At 42.4% G+C, this 21,543-nt stretch overlaps 1 protein-coding gene across 1 annotated transcript in view; it reads left to right on the plus strand.

The window, feature by feature from the left end:
- Scp2 (sterol carrier protein 2) overlaps positions 1-21,543 on the plus strand; it is a 71,081-nt gene that overhangs the window by 26,238 nt on the left and 23,300 nt on the right. The window contains exons 6-10 of the mRNA XM_028785783.1: positions 912-998; positions 3,823-3,973; positions 5,849-5,996; positions 14,540-14,647; positions 17,634-17,787. Of these exons, the coding sequence (XP_028641616.1) occupies positions 912-998; positions 3,823-3,973; positions 5,849-5,996; positions 14,540-14,647; positions 17,634-17,787 (648 nt within the window). The remainder of the gene's footprint in view (positions 1-911; positions 999-3,822; positions 3,974-5,848; positions 5,997-14,539; positions 14,648-17,633; positions 17,788-21,543) is intronic.

The following is a 21,543-nucleotide window of genomic DNA, read 5'->3' on the forward strand; positions in this document are numbered from 1 at the left end:
TCTCTCTCTCTCTCTCTCTCTCTCTCTCTCTCTCTCTCTCTCTCTCTCTCTCTCTTTTTATAGGGGAGTCAGAGTTTGAGAGGATAGCCCTGGCTAGCCTCTAATTTTTGGCATCTTTCTGCATCAGCTTCCTAAGTACTGGGATTATAGACATGGTTTTTCCCACCTGGCTTTAATTATTCTTTTAAATAAGAATAAGAGTGATAGGTATTAAAATTTTTAACTGGGATTGATGATGTAGGTTAGTGGTAGGGTTAGTGATTAGCATTTGTGAGGTCCTAGGTTCATGTCTTTGCACAGCAAAAACAATTGTAAAATGCACATTTAGTTTACAACTGAGATGAATTCCAGTCACTTTAATGTTATTAACTTATTCTGGAAAAACAGCATAATTAGTTATATCCAAAAAGTAATCTAAAGTAAATGATATCAGATGTATTCGGATTTCTTGTTGATAAACAGTCTTTGAATGTGTTTATTGGTGGTTCATAGCGTGAACTCAGTGTTTTCTGTGGGAAAGTCATCCACTGGGAACTGAATCGATGCCTCATAATTAGAATCTGTATAAAAGCAGTGCCAAACATGTACAATGTTTGATCCTTTCCCTTTGCCAATAGCACCATAAAAATATCATGGGCTGGATGAATTATAAAGAAAGAATTGGATTTATTTTGCCCTGTGATTCTGAGCATGCAAGGTCACAGTTCTACCTCTGATGATGGCTGCCTCCTCTTCCTCCTCCCCCTTTTTTTTTTTTGTTTTTTGTTTTTTGTTTTTTTGAGACAGGGTTTCTCTGTGTAGCCCTGGCTGTTCTGGATCTCATTTTGTAGATCAGGCTGGCCTCAAACTCAGAGGTCTGCCTGCCTTACAGTTGCTTCTTCACTTCTTGTAACCCCTTATCTTGTGTTTAGGTATTCCCAGTTCCAAGATGAATACAGCTTAGATGAAATAATGAAATCAAAACCAGTTTTCGATTTTCTGACTGTCTTACAGTGCTGGTAAGAGAAGCATGGTAACATTTCCTAGACATGACCGCTCTCCTCCCTACCCGTCCCTCAGTGGCTAACCCTGATGCTGTCTCTGCAGCTTCTGTAGAATGACCACTGTGCTCCTCCTCACTCTGCTTACTTCAGGAGAGTGTACCCTTATTTCCTGTGGCTGCTCTGAGGCTGATCCCCTCCTGTCATGAAAAGATAGGTTTGACTTCTTCCCTGTCTAGTAGCTTCTGTTTGCTTTGACTGCCTCTGTTTATTCATTAATAAACTGCCTTAGATGCCAGTGCGGCCCCGGGGTTCTTGGAGCAGCTTGCTTTCCCTGTAGACTTTAATACAGGAAGATAAGAGCGGAAAGGAGAGAAGGAATTGTAGCTCATACTCACATCCTGAAACTTGCCTGCCACTCTCACTCCTGGAACACGGACTGAGTACTGTGTGGTCCTGTGTACACTCCTGGCTGAGCGTCGGAGATACTGTCCAGGATGCAGTTAAAAAAATGATCAGCTGTCACCTGTTACAGACTGAGGGACAGCCTACTGAGAAGATCCTTCCCAACTCACTGGGGGCTTCTGGTGTGTGCCACCTCCCTTCACAGATTACTGTAGGTCTGTGTTGAGATCTCAGGGGACTTACCTCTGGATTTACTATATTCTGTCCCAGATTCCAAAAGGGTTTCAGACTGAGCTCTCTGGGGTATAACAGAGCTGGAGTGGTGTGAGCCCATACCTTGTGTCTGCTGGGGGCCAGCCCCCCGCGATTCTTCTTTCATCTTGGTTCTTCTTGTGGCAGTGGGGGGAGGAGCTTCAGTGGAGGTAAGACTTGGTTTTGCAGATACTTATGGTGGCTGTATAATAATAGAATGTTTACCTATCTTAAGTCTAAGTTACCTGCTACTGCAGCTGAGCTGCCTCCTGAGTTCATTTTGGGCCAGAAACTGCAGTCTCTGGCAATTAGCACCTCATCGTAAAACAGCAGAGGATTAAGTAAAGGATTAATTGCTAAAGCCTTTTCCCTCTTGTCCAAATGCCTCTCACTTGTCAGGTGAGGGGGAAGTTGGGAGCAATAAACTTCTACTGAACCAGGAGAAGAGAATCACGGTCACAGAAGGAAAAGCTTTTAGATAAACAAATGTGGATTAAATTCACATAAATTCATATACAGATTCATGCATATACATTCACAAATCTCCATTTGAACTAGTTGGGCCCAGCTTACATACTTATCTCATAATTACATACTCGCGCACACACACACACACACACACACACACAGATCCATATTTACATAAGCATATGGAGAAAAAGACCAAGCACCGGTGCAGAAAGAACTCATTCATTCTGAATGAAAAATGAGTTCCAATCTTTATTGCATAGAGAAAGAAAAAGCTTCTACCCTTTTAAATAAATTAGACCCAAGCCCAAGTCTGTAAGAAGAAAGCTTTTTTCTCTTTAGTGAGACTAAGGCTGCCTTGCTATAAAGAGAAGACCTTCCCTGTCCCACGGTGAGGAGAAGCCTGCCTGTTCCTTGTGCTGTCTGCAGCTTCTTCCTTCCCTCCTTCCCTCTGCATTCTGCACATGGCTCTTAGTTTTTATGTCACCAATAGTTTCTAAGTTCTTCCACCCTCCTTCTAACCTTGCTCTCTCCCCTGCTCTGGTGTAACAGTGCTCTGCTCCCAGTGCCTCACTCCCAGTGCTTTCTCTCCAGTGTTACACCTTCAGATGTGGTCTTTCCTAGTCTTTTGTACCTTTTCTAGGAGAATAGATCACATGGATTTTCTAAGCATCCATTTTTTTTTTATTTTACAAAAGTTCACTAGAAGTTCAAACATAAATTTAAATCATAAATTGAATAAGAAGTTTACAGCAGAGAACGTTACATGCACATCCATTGAGTCATTATCTGCCTAAACTCTCGTCATCTCTCACCAGCTTAACAGGTTCACCGAGAGTTAAAAACCATAACTTTTGTGACTAAGTATTAGTGAAGTTTTGTACACATAAACCTAGTTAGTATTTTACCTTCTGTCCTTCCACCTATAGTAAATCCTTAGTTCCCTTTTTATAAACATTGGTTAATGGTTTTACAACCTCTTAGAATGTACTCTGAGTGGTAGATGCCTGCTTGCTATCTCAGAAGCAATCAACTCAGGACACTTTAAGACTGGCAGAGTTCTCATTGAAGTTTTGATATCAGAAAAGATTTAATAGCAGTCTTATTATAAAAGAGCTTAAAAATTACTAATTTTAGGAATTCTTATAAGATCATCATTAAGAATTAAGAAGTCATCTATTTGTCAATTTAGCATCACTTCATTGTTCTGCAGAAATCTGGTCAAAAGGCAGTGATTGTTATATATATTTAATAATAACAAGAAAGGCATATAAATAGCAGGAATCTTTCCTAAAATGAAAAGTCCTGGGCCTTGCCTGCATTAGCAAACCCATCGTAGATTTTAATCCAAGGCAGAACCATCTCAGGAAGATCACCTGCTAGTTTTTAGCTTCTGGATGATTCCTGCATATGTCTTCATAGTATTAACAGGAAGCAGCCTTTTAGACTCACTCCACAGAAAGGCCCCAGAAATCACCTCATGCATATCCAGGATTATTTCAGTGAGAGTTTGAGGGAGAGACTGCAGACTGAGCAGTGAGGACCATCTGAGGTCTTGCTAGAGGCTCAGCCCCAACAGGATGGATGTGCGACTTAACGTAAATATCAGAGAGAAGACTGCGCTGGCTAGGAAGCGTGCTTGGTCTTTCTTCTCCTAGCTCCCAGTCTGAAACCCAAGGAGATGCTGGCATCAGTAATTATTTTCACTTCTGATTAGTCCCACCTCAGATGGCGCTGCAGCAGCAGTTCTGTCTAGTGAGGAGTTTGTGCAGAAGTATGGCCTGCAGTCCAAAGCTGTGGAAATTGTGGCACAGGAGATGATGACCGACCTGCCCAGTACATTTGAAGAAAACAGTATTATTAAACTGGTATGTCAGAGATTCTTTTTTTTAAAAAATCAGATTAAGGAAATCGTATTTTAAATTCCAGCCTAGCATTGTATTGTTGTTAGCTCTGGAAGATATTAGAAAAACTTGATCTAGAAGGTTCTCATTGTAGCCCATCCTTAAGGATTTGTGAGGGAGATGGGCTTGGTACACTCCTGTAATTGGGGCATAGAAGAAGGAGGATCAGGAATTCAGGGGTAGCCTCAGCTACATTGCTAACCAGATGTTATTTAAGTTGGAGCCATGAGTAAGGTATTTTAATTCATTAGACATGCTGGTTTGGAGTTTGGGGTTTTGTTGTTTTGGTTTTTTTTAAGACAGGGTTTCTCCACATAGCCCTGACTGTCCAAGAACTCTCTCTGTAGACCAGGCTAGCCTGAAATTCAGAAATTGTCAACTCTGCCTCCTGAGTGCTGAGATTAAAGGGGTGGGCCCTTATTGAAGAGAAAGTAAGAGTTCAGACCTACAGTGAGTTGAACAATTAAAGATTCATCCTCAGCCCACAGAAACAATTGCATGGTAAAGTACAGTTTATAAAATAGTTTTACACGTGCTACAAGTTTGAAATGCTCACATAACTTAATCAGTGCTTTGGTTTGGACCTAAACTGTTCCCTATATGCTCCTGTGTTAGAGACTTAGTCCCTGATTGAGCTATGTTTTGAGGTGAAGTCTTTGGGAGGGGACTGCTTCATGGGGATCCTAACCTAATCAAAGTACTACGGCATTGATGGATTCATAGCTCAGTGGGGTTCAGGGCAGAGGTGTTGTTGAAAAGCTAGCACTCTGTCTGCTTTTTGGCCTTTATGAGGTGAACTGCCTTGCCCTACTATGTGTTCTCTGCTATGAGATGTGCGTGTGCGTGTGCGTGTGCGTGTGCGTGTGTGTGTGTATAAAATCTTGCAATGGCCTTGTGTGTTAGTACCAAGCGACCTTGGGTTGAAACCTGCAAAACCATGAAGCAGACTAATTTTTTTCTAGTGGTAAGTCAGGAAGAACAAGAACACAGGGTCATCCTTTACTACACAGTGGATTTGAGGCTAGCCTTGGCTACATGAAATCCTGTCTAAATATAAAACAAAACAAAACAAAACAAAAGCTTTCCTGCTCTTCAGTTGTTTTTTTAGGTGTTTTGTCCCTTCAGTGGAACATTGACCAGTAAAGACCATGAAATTGGGTTATGGCATACAGACTATACTCAAATTGTCTTATAGCACACTTTATAGTATTTTTGCCTTATTCCTTGAATCAAAATCAAACATGGCCTGTGCAAAAATGGTTTGAATTCTGTATGATCTTCTAAAACAGGTTACATATTTTCCTGTAGAAATTGTCCCATTTTTTCACTATGTCTGCTTAAAATGATGTATTGAAAATTCTCTTCAGCTAGTGCAGCTACACACTATGACCTCATCAGTACAACTATACATGACCTCATCAGCACAGCTACACACTATGACCTCATCAGTACAACTATACATGACCTCATCAGCACAGCTACACACTATGACCTCATCAGTACAACTATACATGACCTCATCAGTACAGCTACACACTATGACCTCATCAGTACAGCTATACTCTATGATTTCATCATACATCTATACACTATGATTTCATAACAGTATAAGTTAAATCTCAGATTCTAAGTCCTTTTTCAATATCTTAGGGTATAGAATTTGAGTTGTACATTTTTATATTATAGATTTTTTCATATAATGCAGAATCAGCTGGGATTTCAATATATGTGATATTTTGAGGTTTTAATATTATGCATGTATTACTCTCTTAAAATCTTTGTCTAAAAGGCCAAATGTTGGTGCCCTTTATTTACTTGGCAATGAATTTATGGATGTAGGTCGGCTATGATATGAGTAAGGAAGCTGCCAGGAAGTGCTATGAGAAGTCCGGTCTGAGGCCCAGCGATGTCGACGTGATAGAGCTTCACGATTGCTTCTCTGCCAACGAACTCCTGACTTACGAAGCCCTGGGGCTCTGTCCAGAAGGTAGTGTCTTTGAAGGGCCCTGTGTAAATCCCGTGGAGAAGGTTTCACTTTCATCTTTAAACAATACAAGTCACTAATTGCCTTTCCCTACAGGTTGACTCTGCCACACAGGGCAAAACGGATGTAAGAGAGTTTTTAGAACATCCAGTCTTGGACAACACAAACACTGGTATAACAGAGTGTGTCCTTAATTTACATGATGCAAATCAGTAGTAAGAATGTATGGTTACATTTTAAAGAGAATTTATTAGCCCTGCAATCCCAACTATTTTTTAATTGTGTTTAAATAGACATGCAGAAAGAAAAACAGAAGAACTAGTTGGTGCGTTTAAAGGGTTCTTTTCCATTCTAAAGTACACCATGTTCCTCAGAGTGTGAACTTTTGGTTGCTTCACCTCCTTGTCAGCACCTGATGGTCAGTTGTGTACATTTCAGGAATGCTCAAGAGATTGTAATTGTATCTCATCTTAGTCTTTATTTTCACATGTATTTTCTTCTTCTTCTTCTTCTTTTTTTTTTTTTTTTTAAGATTTAAGCGGAGTGGTGGTGGTGCACGCCTTTAATCCCAGCACTTGGGAGGCAGAGGCAGGTGGATTTCTGAGTTTGAGGCCAGCCTGGTCTACAGCGTGAGTTCCAGGACAGCCAGGGCTACACAGAGAAACCCTGTCTCGAAAAACCTAAAAAAAAAAAAAAAACCAACAACAACAACAACAAAAGATTTATATTATCTTTATGTGTAACATGTCAGTGTCTGTCTGTGGTTATGTGGATGTGTGACTTCAGGTGCCTATGGAGTCCAGAAAAGAGCACTGGATCTCCTAGGGCTGGAGTTACAGCTGGTTGTGAGTCACCCTAAGTGGGTGTTAGGAATCAGACATGGGTTCTCTGGAGAAGAGCACTACATCGTGTTCTTAACTGGTGAGCCATCGCTCCAGCACCTCATTTTATGTCTTTTAGGTCTATTTAAATCTTTGCCTTGTGGTTCTCTGTTATTTGTCTTTATTGTGTTGTAATAAATATATGTGTAATATAATATTAATACATGCGCTATATATAGATATCTAGATATAGGTCAGTGACTGTTTTACTGTTTCGTTGTTTCTACTTGTGCTCTCTACTTTCTCTTCCCTGTTCTTCTGTCTTCTTTTGCATTATTTGAACATTTTTAGTATACTATTTTAATGTATCTGCTGGCTTTTTTTGGGCACGATTTCTTTTAAAAAAATTAGCTCGTTAATGTTTACTGTGTGTGTTGTGTGTGTTGTGTGAATTGACTTGTGTGTGGCACAGCACACATAAGGAGCCAGAGGACGCTTCCTGGAACTGCTTTTCTCCTTTTTCCATTGTATGGGTTCCAGGGTCACACTTGGGCATCTAGTGTGTGTCACGAGCCCTTTACCTGCTGAGCCATCTCATAGGCCTCCCTTTCCCTCAGGCTAGTCCTAACTTGATATGTAGCTCACAGTGACCTTGGACCGCTGATCCTTTTATTCTGTGTTCCAAGTTCTAGCACTCTACAAAGTTAGCTGCACCCTTAGCCCCTTTGTTTCTTTTTCTTTTTTAGTGGCTGCGAATAGGATAGCCTGAGCACTGTGACATTTGAGATGTTATTCTGTGGTAGAGCTTGCACATTTTAGGGTGTTCAGCAGTGAGTATCCCTGGCTTTCTACTCACAGAGTGCCACAAATGCCTCCCACAGTTGTGACAGCCAGGAATAGCTCTAGACATTGCCAGATTTCTCCCTGTGGGTAACGTCTCTCCCAGCTAAGAACTGCTGCTAAAGGTCATGTATGTATGTGTACGTAACCTTCAGTCTCCTTGTAGTTAACGTTATGACTCTTCACAGGCAAGGTGGAAACCTTGCCTCCAGTTAGGCCCATTAACCAACTCTTCTTTGCTGTCACTGATCTTATTTTTGTAGCTGCTGCAGTATTACATCTGTTTGGATTGAAAATATTAATATGATGAAATAATTTTCTTTTATTGTATTTTGAAGACATTAAGAAGAAAAAGGGTTTTATATTTATCTAGATACTTATAATTTCTATTGCTTTCTTCATTCTTAAAGATCGTGTGTGTGTGTGTGTGTGTGTGTGTGTGAGGGAGAGGGAGAGAGAGAGAGAGAGAGAGAGAGAGAGAGAGAGAGAGAGAGAGAGAAAGCGTTATGGAATGCCTGTATGTCTGTGGAGGTCAGAGGACGTCTTCTTGTTTGAGACAATGCCTCTGTCTGATTGCTTGCAAGCTCCCAGAGATTCCCGTATCTCCACTTTCTGTTTTGCTGTAGGAGTACTAGGCTTTTATATGGCTTTAGGGTTTGCCAGGTTCCCAGAAACAGAAAACCGTATATTCCTTGAGGTCTTGTCCCAGTCCTGACCTGGGCCTTGCCAAGTCTGCCCTTGGACAAGGACACAGAATTAGCATTCTCTTTGGCCTTTCATCAGTGTCTCTGAGAAAGCCTCAGAATCAGTCCAGCCCCTAACACAAGGCCTGTGTTGTTTCTTCTTTATTTTTTTCTTTTTTCTTCTGTGTGTATGTGTTTTGTCTGCATGTACATATGTGCATCATGTGTTTGCCTATTGCCTGAGGAAACCAGAAGAGGGCATTGGGTCTCCTGGAACTGGAGTTAAATCTGGTTGTGAACTGCCATATGGGTGCTGGGAACAACAAAATATAATAAGATAACACAAACTACATTGGAGTTGGACAAGGCAAACAAACAGAAGGAAGAGAACATTAGAGGAGGCCTAAGAATCAAGAATTTGTACACTCAGGAATCCCATAAAAGTGCTAAACTGGAAGCCATAATGTGTACATAGAGGACCTGGTACAGACCTGTGCAGGTCTGTGCATGCTGCCTCAGTCTCTGTGAGTCCATATGAGCTTTGATCTGCTGATTTAGAGGGCCTTGCTTTCTTGGCATCCTCCCTTCCCTCTGGCTCTTACATTTCCTCTACTTTGGCACTGGGAAGTGGAAGTGGATGGGTTCCCCTGCCCTGAGGGGAGGGAGGGATTTGATGGAGACATTCCATTTAGGGCATAATGTTCCACAATCTCTCTGTCTTGGAGACAGGCTCTCCATACACAGGCTGTCCTGGAACTCACTATGTAGACCAGGCTGGTTTCAGACTCACAGAGATTCCATAGCCTATGCTTCCTGAGTGCTGGGATTAAAGATGTGCACCACTCAGCCTCCCTGTATGTGCTCTTAATCACTGAGCCATTTCTCCAGCACTCAGGGTTTTTCCTCTCTTTTTCATTTCTTTAGCCTGAACACTTTCAAATTTTAGCATCTTCTCTCTTCTTTTCTTCCCTTTTTTTGAGACAGTACAGAATGGACGTGGCCTCTCGGTCCCTATGTCCTCACCTCCTCCCAAGCTCTGGGAGCTGGGAACCATCCTGCCTGGTCCACTCAGTTCTGGAGATGTAACCCTGGGAGTTGTGTGTACCAAGGCAAATGGTCCATCTTTTCCTTACATTCTGGAATCACCATGGCGTCTGTTTTAGAGCCTTTGGTATTATCCCACAAGTCTGTGACACTTGTTCTTTGTTTTTGTAGTATTAGTGATCAAACCTAGTTCTTTTCTTTTCTTTTTTTTTGGGGGTGGTGGTGGTGGTGGTGGTTGAGACAGGGTTTTTTTGTGTAGCCTTGGCTGTCCTGAAGCTTACTCTGTAGACCTGGTTTGGCTTTGAATTCAAATGTCCACCTGCCTCTGCCTCCTGAGTGCTAGGGTTAAAGGTGGGTACCACAGCCCGGCCATCTGTTCATTTTAAAATTCCCTGTCTGCTCTGAGCCACTGGAGTAAGTCTTTTTATTTTTTCTTTCCTTGTTTTTTTAATCAAAAATTTCTTTATCTCTCTTTCTCTTTTCTTCTCTCTTTCTGTTTGTCTTTCTTCCCCTCTTTCTTCCTGTCTTTCATTCTTTTCTTTTTTTTTTTTTTTTTTGGTTTTTCAAGACAGAGTTTCTCTGTGTAGCCCTGGCTGTCCTGGAACTCACTCTGTAGACCAGGCTGGCCTCGAACTCAGAAATCCACCTGCCTCTGCCTCCCAAGTGCTGGGATTAAAGGCGTGCGCCACCACCGCCCGGCTCTTCCTGTCTTTCTTTTCTTTTCTTTTTTTTTCTTTTCTTTTTGACAGTATCTTGCCAGCCTTGATCACAAAAGCTTCCTGCTTCAGCCTCCAGAGTGGTAGGATGTCCTCTTTTTCTCCTTTCCTTCCCTTTTTCCTTTCCCCTTTCCTTTCCTTTTTTCTTTCCTTTTCCCTTTCCTTTTCTTTCCTTTTTCCTTTCCTTTCCTTTTTTCCCCCTTTCTTTACAAAGACAGAGCTCATGCTGGGTATATAGCTCAGTAAGCAGTGTTTGGCTTGCATACAGGAGATCCTGAGTTCAATCTCTGGTGCTGAAAAAATAAATAAAGGAGCAAAGAAGCAGAGCCTTTCTGTGTAGCTTATCTGGAGCTGGCCTTGACCTTACAGCGTCTGCATCTTGAGTGCCAGCATCCCAGGCATGCTCTACCACATCTGGACTCAGTCTTTTATTTCAAAGATTTCACTTTTCAAATTTCTGTTTGATTAATTTTCCAGCTTCTTAGCTCTGCTGAGAACTCCCATCTTGGTGTTTGTTTCCTGTGCCTCCTTCACCTTGCAGCTCTCGTATCAATTTGAAAGTCCTTGATAATGTTGTAGTCTGGACTTTGGGGTTTGTCCAGGGTCCTTCCGTCTTGGGAGTTGATTTTTTTTTTCCAGATTCTTTGTAGGATGAATAATTTAGATTGCATCCTGAACACATGAATTTTACTTTGTTCAGCATCCTCTGGAGAGGAGTGGTGGGGCCATGTCATATGAGCAATAGGGAAACGGGCATCAGCCTCCAGTGTCACTCCTAAGGATCCACTCCCCTCATTTTATTTTTGAGACAAAGTTTCTTGCTGGGACCTGGGGCTTCCTGGTTTTAGGGTAGTCAGGCTGGTCAGTGAGCCCTGGGAAATTGCTGGTCTCTGCCTCTTCAGCACTAGGATTACAAACACACACCCCTCATCCAGCTGTTTATGTGAGTACCGGGGATTAAACTCAGTCCTCAGGTTTGGTAATCCCTTTACTAACTGAGTTATCTCCCAGCTCCTCACTGTTGGTGATTTAGCAAGCAGCCAGCCCAGTTTGTCCTCACAAATTCTGACTTGCCTTCTGAGGTGGCAGCTGATGCCTCTGTTTAGTTCCTGAGCCTGTGCTATGCTGGTTTGGGGGCTATCCCGTGCATCTATAGCTCTGGAGTGAAGCTCAGACTCACTCTGAGTATAAGTGTACACTCAGAATGAGGGAGATGGGGGCTCTGTTCTGACTCTCTCTACTGTGGCCTTCAGTGCTTACTGTTCAGCCTGTGGGGTTTGTTTTCCTGGTTCTGTTGGTAGAAAGGTGGGATGTCAGTGGGATGGTGCTGCACACCTGTAGTCCCAGCACTTGGGAGGCAGCGAAAGGAGGATCTAGAGTTCAAGGCTAGTCTGTGTGTGTGTGGCTTTGTGTGTGTGTATGTGTGTGTGTATGTGTGTGTGTGTGTGTTGGGGGTCGAGGTTGGGGTGTAGAGGAAGGGGGGACAGACTGAGTTTTGGAACACTACCTTTGTTGACATGCTGTGCTGTTCTGGGATGCAGTTTACTTGTGCAGAGCAGATTGATAAAGAAGCCTGAGGAAGCATAACTGGAATTCTGCCATGTGCAGCAGCTTCCCTGAGACTTCACTGGCTAATCTTCCTGCTTTTGCTTTTCAGTGAGTAGCACTGTATGCATGCCTTCAGTGGTGATCATAGGAGAGGAGCACTGTGGGAAAGAAGCATATTGTGTAGCTTGTAGTTTTATCTACACCACTTTGTGTTCCCAACTAGTCACAGCCACGCACCCGCCCAGGAGCTATCTCAGATGTGCGGATAAAAGACACACACATCTTAGCTCATTTTTAAACTGCCTTATTGGCTCTGTGGCTGGGCTCTTCTAAGCCTTCTGCAGCTAGTGTGCCCTTTCCTTCACTCCTAGCTCAACACCTCTAAATCTGCCCTCAGCTTAGTTGTTCAGATACCTTCTGTGAAGCCCATTGGTCTTCTTGCCCAAGGTTTTTTCAGGCTGCTTTCCCTTTCCACCTCCATTTTGTAAGATCTCTCTTGTAGCTCCAAGTCAGTCTCGTCTCTCTCCCCCAAGTACCTCTGTAAGGCCCCAATCCTCTGTCAGTGGTACTTTCTTTGATACGCCCTCAAGTGAGACACCAAGATGCAGATAGATGCAAAAGCAAGAGGTTTATTTTCTGGTGCTTTGGGGTCGACCTTCAATTAGTCCCTCAAGGCAAGTGACTAGAAGGCGACCTGAATGGGTATTACAAGCAGTTTTTATACGTTTTAGGGGCACAGGTTACATCAGCAAGGTTACAGTTCAAACTTATTGGCTAAGCATATTGACCTTTAAATCTATTGGCTAGCAAGCATGACACACATCTACCTGGGACTTTCCAGAGAGTCAAGTGACTATCAGTCAGTGCATTGTGAGAATTTTTTACTCTACAATGTTCCTGTGGGTAGAGAATAGAACTTGGCCTAGCCATGACCCCAGACAGGAGGGTGAAGCCGTAGGCAGAGTGTGGAACTGGACAAAGCCCTTAGGGTCCCTCACCTCCATTCTCGTCCTCCCTCCTAGCCTGTGGGAACCTGGAAGTCCCACCTCTTTCTTTCTGTCCAACTATTGATCATTGACATCTTTATTGATAGAGCAAAAACCAGTTGGTGGCCTACAGCGTCAGTAAACACAGATTCCCTAACAAAGCATCAGAATCACCCCCTACACCATGCGGGGAACATGCAGCCGGAGCCCAGTTAAATACCGTGTGATGATGACTTTCAGGTTGCTCTGAGTGCTTCCCTGAAATCTAGATTCAGGAAGCAAACTGCCTACTTTTCAGGGTGTTATAGGTTTGTTGTGTGTGTGTGTGTGTGTGTGTTTGTGTGTGTGTGTGTGTATACCCATGTGTGTACATATATGAGCATATGTAGGGCGACCCACAAAGGACAGAAAAGGCTGTTGGTTAAAGGAGGTTGTCAACTGCCCAAGTTTGTTTCTGGGAACCAGATTGTTGCAAGACCAATAGGTGCTCTTAACTGCTGAGTGATCCTTCAGCCTCTGCAGAATCAATCTAAAGTCACCTTTCTCATACCACCTCCACCAAATTCATCTTTGAATCCTGTTGGTTCCTACTCTGCCTTCAAATAAATTCTGAGTATAGCACATGTTGTCAGTCTTTGTCACTGCCATCATGGTTCCTTAGGTTGTAGCCATCTCACACCCAGCCCGTAACCTGCCTGAACTCCTTCAGAAGCAGATGGTTGTGTTAGAAGCTGGCCGGTTCCCTTCCTTCTTTCCGAGGCTGTGGCTACTCAGCATACTGTTATCTGGACCACACTGAGACCATAAGCATCACGTCTGGGGCTCCCAGATCTTAGTATTCAATCAGAAAAGCATCTGGATCAACACCTTATATAATTCATGCACTTTTGTTTATTTTGTGGCCACTCCCAAACAGTGAACAAATCATTACCAGGCAATGTGGAGGCCACGAAGCACATGAAATAAATTTGTAGGTTTTATTTGGGTAGGGGGATGTTGGTTTAAGACAGGGTCTTACTACATAACCCTGACTGTTCTCACTAGGTTAGCCTCTAACTCACAGAGCTCTGCCTGCCTCTGGGCTGTGAGAAAGATGTGCTCTTGTGCCATCTCTCCTATGGCTGTGGAACCTCTTTTTTTTTTTTTTTTTCTTTTTTAATCATTATGGTTCGATACTGTCTTCTTTTTTTCTCCTTAATTTCATAAAGTAATTTTGTTGTTATTGTTTGTTTTGTTTTCCTTCTGTGAATTTGTTTTTTGTTATGCTAGAATCAAACACCAGGACACATGCATGCTAGGCAAACACGCTACCAGAAATCAACCTCTAATCTTGCTCTTTTGTTTTGTTTTTGCTTTTCAAGCCAGGGTTTCTCTGTGGAGCTCTGGCTATCCTGGCTCAGTAGGCCAGGGTAGCCTCAAACTCGGAGATTCACCTGCCTCTCAAGTGCTGAGAGTAAAGGCATGCACCACCACAGCCAGCATACTGTTTTGTTTTATTTTTTTAATTAAAAAATGTATATGTCACATAGTATTACAGCTGAAACCTGAGAGAAAAATTTGGAAAAATTTTGGAAAATTATAACTTTTGAATCCATAATTTTTAGTTAAAATGTTGCAGACTATTTATTTTGGCCATATTAATTCTTTTCTGTTTCTCTGTTACAGTCAGGGCAATTTGGAAGCCACAAGGCTATTAGGAACTACCAAGTGCTTATTTCATGCAGAACATTCTTGAAAGATAAACCCTTATTTCTCAATATTATTACTCAACACTTAGAAGCATTTATAACACTTTATTAAGCTCTTAAGTAATGTTTATATTAGAAATCCTTGGCTATGTGGAAGAGTTAAACAAACATGCCAGTGTTATATCTTAACATTTGTGAATATTAACTTTGTCTCCCACAGGACAAGGTGGAGCCCTGGTGGACAGAGGGGACAACACTTATGGAGGAAAGTGGGTCATAAACCCTAGTGGAGGCCTTATCTCAAAGGGACACCCACTGGGCGCCACAGGTGACAATGCATTTTTGTCAGAATTATACTTTAGGCCCTAATCTTTTTTTTTTTTTTTTTGTATGTGAACATATATGCACACATTCATGTTCCTTGGCACACATGTGGAGATCATAGGACAACTTGAGAGAACTGGCTCTCTCTTTCCAATTTTATGTGAGTCTTGGGATTTAAACTCAAGTCATCCAGCATGGTGGCACATATCTTTATCTGCTGAGCCATCTTTCTGACCCTTGTTTTAATTGTTTGAGAGAGCCCTGACTCAGGTTGGCCTGGAACTCACTATATGATTCAAGGTGACGTTAAACTTAAAGCCGTCTCCCTACCTGCCCCCTCCCAAATGCTAGGATTGTAGGTACGAGCCACCATGAGTGGCTGAAGTCTGTGATTTCAGTATGCTTGGATTCTCTGAACTCAGATGGTGACTGGTGCTTTTAATGCTTTTTAACTGCAGTCATTTGATTTCCCATTAGCTGCAATGCACTTAGCTAACAAGATGTTTCCTAACAGACATCTTCCAAGACTCTCCAGGTAAGATCCTTTCAGATGAGGACATTGGGTGTTGTTGGACACCTCATTAGCACTTCATGGAACTTTACTTCATGGAAGATTACTTCTCTTGAGAAAACTGGACTAGGAATTCTGAGATTAGAATTTTACTATGGCTCCACTGCCACTGAAATTAATCACTTTGACTGTTAGGTCTTTAGTTGAAAAATGCCACCTTCTGTATTGGAGTGTCTAAGGTAGCTCAGTGGTAAAGTTCTGTGGTTTATTTCTGTAAAGATAGATGGCGGTGTGGAGATGGTTGTGCTTCCTCTTTATTATCTTACAGTGTCTTGTTGATTAGTGGACTATTTTAAGTTCTTACAGTTTTCACAATAGAGGAGTTATAGTTAACAATGTACTAATTAGTTAACCTTATTTTATTACTAGTTAAAACTCAAAATTTCAGCTAGGCTTGGTGATGCACCCCTTTAATCCCAGCAGTCAGGAGGCAGAGGCAGAAGGATCTCTGTGAGTCAATTGATGCCAGCCTGGTCTACAGAATGAGTTCTATGACGTACAGGGCTACAGAGAGAACCCCTGTCTCAAAAAACCAACAATAAACAACAACAATGAAACACTCAGATTTCATAAGCGTATAATACAGTAGAAAATAGAAAAGCTAGGTGTTGTGTTGGTGGAGGAGAAAGGAAGAAAGTGTGTGAGGGGCCAGGGGCCATTGCTTTACAGTAGGGTACTGTACTCTACTTAGTTAGGATTCAGAAGGTCCTGGGTACCAAAGTCTTCCAGGAATAAGATAAACGAGGGTTGGGCCAGGCGGGCAGACTGAGTACACCAGGTAGCTGTAGTGTGTGCACTGCCTTGTTGCTGTGTTCTTCTTTTATTTTTTCTTTGGTTCATTTATTATCATTTAAAAAACTAACAGGCAGTTTTTTTTTTTATTAATTTTTCTCTTCTATGGAACCATTTCTCTATGGTTTGTCATGGATGCTCAGGGTTGTACCACGAGCATCTTCCATTTGCCAGAGTCTGACTCCGAGAACTGTCATACCTTCTCATATAATCTAAGTCTTTCATAAGATTTATTTTTATTTTTTATTTATTTTATTCATGTGTTTGTTTATTCAAGGTAGGGCTTCTTTGTATATCCCTGGCTGTTCTGGAACTTATTCTGTAGATGGCTTCAAATACAGAGATTTGCCTGCCTCTGCCTCCTGAGTGCTGGGGTTAAAAGCATGCTCCACAACCCCACCCTGCTTATTTTTAATTAGGTGTGAGTGTATGTATTTACCATCAAGATATAAGTGTCAGCTGGGCATTGGTAGTGCATACCTTTAATCCCAGCACTTTGGGAGGCAGGCAGATCTCCGTGAGTTCTAGGCCAGTCTGATCTACAGGACAGACAAGGCTACACAGAGAAACCCTGTCTGCACGAGGGAGTGAGCTGAGGTGGGGTGGGACGTAAGTGTTACTATTGCACCTTTAGAGTTATCTTGCTGTGCTAGTCATGTTTGTGGTTCATAGGCACCACAGCTGGTCAGGACTATTGATCCTGCCCCTCCTTCCCTTCCAGCTTACATAGCATAGCACCTTCTGGTATGATGAAAGCTAGTCCTCAGGAAGGAGGCTTTTGGAGCAGATCCAGCTCGACTTCTCGAGTCCTGTGCTCAAGTGTGTGCTGTCTTTAGCACTAGACACTTACCTTTGACTTATGGGATGACATCAAGCTTGAGCTCTTCTGACTGAAACTTCAAAAGGGATTCCTCATGCCTGGCACAGGGCCTTTTATTAGGTAGTCTGTGGCTCTTGGGACGGGTGCTATTATCCCAAGTGGTATAATGCCACTTAAACAAACAATGTATACATATGTGTATGTATGTATGCACATACACGTATATGTATTACATATATTTTAAGTAAATATAAAATAAGGATTCCTTATGAGTATTTCAAATATTCTTAGTGTTATAGATCGCTCCCTACTCCCACCTCATTTTTCCTGTTTCCCACTTCATATCACCTACATCTTTCTTAGTTCAATTTGATCTCATTGCTTTTCAAAATGTTCCCATCAAATTTTTTTCACTTTTTTTTTGAGACAGACTCTCACTATGTAGCACTCGCTGTCCTGGAACTCAAACTGTAGACCAGGCTGGCCTTGAACTCTCAGAGATCCGCCTGCCTCTGTCTCCCGAGTGCTGGGATTAAAGGTGTGCACCACCCTGGGCAGCCGGACGCTGTTTTCCATTTCAACACACCAGAAAAGAATGATTGAGGAGAGCAAGTCTTGATTTCCTGAACTGGAGTCTTTTTAAAATGCTAATTATTTTAGCGTGGGAACTAGCTGTGAATCTTGGGCTTTAAGCTCAGGAGGGGGAGCGTGGCTTTGGCGGGAAGTCCGAACTAGCGGCTCGCTGGGGCGGGTGGGCGGAGTCTGCGCTCTAACGCGGCCCGGGACGCTCTGTGCTCGACTCGCCAGGTCTGGCTCAGTGCGCGGAGCTCTGCTGGCATCTGAGAGGCGAAGCCGGAAAGAGGCAGGTTCCCGGGGCAAAGGTGGCTCTGCAGCACAATTTAGGCCTCGGTGGCGCTGTGGTTGTCACCCTCTACAGGATGGGTTTTCCCGAAGCTACCAGGTAAGTGCCATTCTTAAGTTCTGTCACTTTTGTCCTCATGGTTTACAATAAGTGACGCTTGCATGTTAAAAAAAACAATAACCAAAGAAACCAACTACAATTTGATTAAGCATTTAAGAGAAAGTATGACATTACTTCTTTAACTTGGTTTTAAAAGTTAAGACTTAGTTTTTAAGCCAAGGCAGCCTTAGGAAAATTTTGTTCAGAAAGAGGGAGTGAAGCCAGGAGTGCTGGCCCACAAGCCTGCCGAATGCAGGCAAGTCACCTTTTGGTTGCCTTCTCACAGGTGGCTTTCTTCTTTGGCCTCTGGCTGCTGTCAGAGAAAGCCACCAAATACGTGTGCCATTGTACCCTGGCAAATGTGTTTCTGAACCAGCCCTCATTGCTGCTCGAATTCCTGCGTCTTGCTTTCTTCTTGTCTTTGAAGTATCTGCCTCTGTAGTGCCTCTTGCCCCAGCCCTCTGGGGTTCCTCAGCTTCCTGGCAGCCTCTCTGGGTTCCTCTTTCTCCTTTTCCAAGGCCCAGCTTTCCTCTGTGTCCTTGGTTTCCAACCACCTCCTGTACTAGATATTATGTATACCCTCTTTTGAATCTTCCTATCTTTCCCTTTATAAAGGGCTTCTTGCCCCTGTTATCATACACCGGAGAATCTTTCCTAGTCCACAAGATCTTTTTTTCTTCTTGCTTTAATTATTCTCTTTCATGATGAGCCTTTCACAGTGAACCTCCTCAGGGTCTATTTTGAGGTCTGGTGTGTTCTGAGTTGATTATCCTTGACTATGTCTTTCCTCCTTTAACCACCCTGTAGTCTTTTTAACTCGAAGGGGCTCTTTTTTTTCCCAAAATTCTTGGTAATTACTTAGTCATTTATTTATACAGTTTGTTCTACAAAGGATAGTGGCCACTGTCTATTATAGTCTTTACTTTTTCAAAATTTAAGGATGGTTTTCCTCTCTCTGGTCTCACTCTTCTTTTTCTGCCCAGAATTTTGTTTTTGTTTCAAACATTAAGATGCATCTCAAACTTAAGAGTGTCTTCTTTCAAATGCCCATGATCTTTTGTAGTCCTTGGTGGGGGCTAATCTTGTTTCTTCCTAAATCTGATTCATTCAATGCTGATGACCCTGGAATACCACGAAGTTCACACTTGTGCATCGATGAAACCTCTTAGGGAACAAATAGTCAAGCTATGAAAAGCCAACACAGTCGGATAATTGGCATAGAGACTTTGTTTTCTTCAGAGTAAAATTAGGAAGTTTGTCTACAGACTTTTTTTTTTTTTTTTTTGAGGCAGTCTCACACGGTAGTCCAGGCTAGCCTTGTATTAGAGGCAGTAAGTTTCTTGCTTTGCCATTTTAGTGTATACCTGCAAGTTCTTACATACAAATGGTGCAGTGTATAATTAACCTCCACAGTCGAGGTCCAGGATGATTCTATGACCTGCTTCCTCTAGTCCTCTGGTTCTTTCTCTCTCTGCTGAGACAGGGTCTCACTATGTAACTGACTGTCATGGAACTCTGTAGACCAGGCTGGCCTCGAACTCAAGAGATTCACCTGCCTCTGCCTCCCAAGTCCTGGGATTAAAAGCATGAGCCCAGCCAGCTCTTTATTTCTTTGTGTAGTTTTCAGCAGCCCTTACTCTGCCCTTGCCACCGCTGCTCTGTTTGCTGCCTCTGTAGTTTGCCCTTTTCATGAATGCCAACGAGAACATAAAAGGGTGAATTACAGGGACACTCTCTTAATTTTAGCTCCCAGTGATAGTTTTCTAACTTTTCCTTCTGCAGTTACTGACACTCTGCTCTAAGGATGAACTTTCTCTCCTCTCCTGTCTTTAAATGTATCATATACACTGCATGAAATCACAAGGCCTTATTTTACCTAGGAGGTCACAGTCCTTTAGTATCAATTATTATGGCGCTGTGGTTTGGCCATTAGGAATCCTCTCAAGGTGACCCTTGTGCTCCATGATTCTGTATAGTACTTCATTAACCTCTTTTCTGGCTCAGGAAGTTAGTCCAATCTCTTCAACTTTCTTTTTTAAATTTTTAGTATTTAAGTGTACGTGCTTTTGGGCTTGCATATGTGCGTGAGTGGAGACAACCCGATTCCCTGGAGAGCTGGAATTATAGGTGCTTGTAAACTGCCTGATAGGGTTCCGGAAACCAAATCTGGGTCCATGTTTGCAGCCCCTCTTGTCCTTTCTTTTTTTTTTTTTTTGTTTTTGTTTTTTAAACTTTTTTTTTTTTTTTTTTTTTTTTTTTTTTTTTTATTGAGACAGGGTTTCTCTGTGTAGCCCTGGCTGTCCTGGAACTCACTCTGTAGACCAGGCTGACCTTGAACTCAGAAATCCACCTGCCTCTGCCTCCCAAGTGCTGGGATTAAAGGCGTGCGCCACCACCGCCCGGCTCCTCTTGTCCTTTCTATGGGCCGTCACTAGCCTAGTCATTTCTCCAAAGAGTTTTAGTTTCCTTTAGTGGAGAATGATGCTGAGACACCATATATGACTGCTGGCTAGCTCGTTCTTGCCACTCCCAGGCCTTCTCAGGAGACACATACATGTATTATATTAGTTCAGCCTTGTTTTAAAATAGAAATCTAGGGGTAATATGTGACTTCTGTGTCGTTAATACTCACCATCTGTTTTTAGCAGTTAGAACAGGAATTTAGGAAACTAGTTAAGAACCATTTGTAGATGGCGTCACTTTAGTTTTGTGGGTTTTTTTTGGGGGGGGGGGCAGGAAAGGGGGTTGTTGTTTTCCAGACAAAGAGGGAGAGGTGACCAGAAAGAGTACCCTTCTAAGTTTCTGATCACACTACCTGTTTGGTCCTGTTAACCTTTTATCACTTAAGAAATATTGAAAGTACTCACTTTAGAGTTCAGAAAACTACCAGAGTATATATACCTCCTACCCTGTAGCTGTTGGGCAAACTGGGTTTCTTCCCCAGTGCATTTGCCTTTCTTTTTTCCTATGCCTCTGGTTCATGCTCTGGTTAAGTGGATGAAATGGTCTTACTGAATTCTGGTATCACTCAGGAGTTTGGGGAAAGTGACCTTGACTTTTTAGTACAACATGGGAAATGCCCACAGCTCGGTCAAGGGGCATCTGGTTGCTTTTCCCATCATATCTGGAGAGGTTTTTTGTAACACCAGTTCTCCAGGCTGTATATCTGTCATGTCATATGGGCTCATCTGCCAGCTCTGAGGTCAAAGGGACTTGCTGATTGTCTGTGAACTTTGCTCCCCAGTGTTTGCATGTATTTCATAACCCTCTCTAATCAGAACAGGTGATAATCTTAGAACATTTTCACTACCCCCCCCAACACATACCCCAAATGCTTTCACTTCCATCTGTAGTTTCCCACTTGTAGTTTGACAGCTGCACATGAACTCCCTGACTCTAGATTTGCCTACTCTGCATATTTCATATAAAGGAAGTCATAAGGCATTATTCTTTCATGACTGGCTTCTTTGATTTAATATAGCTGTTTCGAAGGCTGAATACTACCCTATTTGTATGGAAGCTCCAGGCTCTCCTAACCCTTGTCCTCACTGGTCTTTTATTAGCAGTCTGTGACATAGTTGATACAGAGCTGAGAGGGCCTTACAGTGAAACTTCCCACTTAACCTAGTGGGAATACAAACACAAACTAGAATGTTCTTTAAATTAATCTTTAAGCCCTTTCCCACGTTATCTGTGGTAGATTTAGTTCAGTAAGCTTGTGTTTACCAAATTCAAGTAAAAACCAATTACAATTTA

This window comes from Grammomys surdaster, unplaced genomic scaffold (assembly GCF_004785775.1).
Source record: "Grammomys surdaster isolate TR1022 unplaced genomic scaffold, NIH_TR_1.0 100, whole genome shotgun sequence".
Lineage (NCBI taxonomy): Eukaryota > Metazoa > Chordata > Mammalia > Rodentia > Muridae > Grammomys > Grammomys surdaster.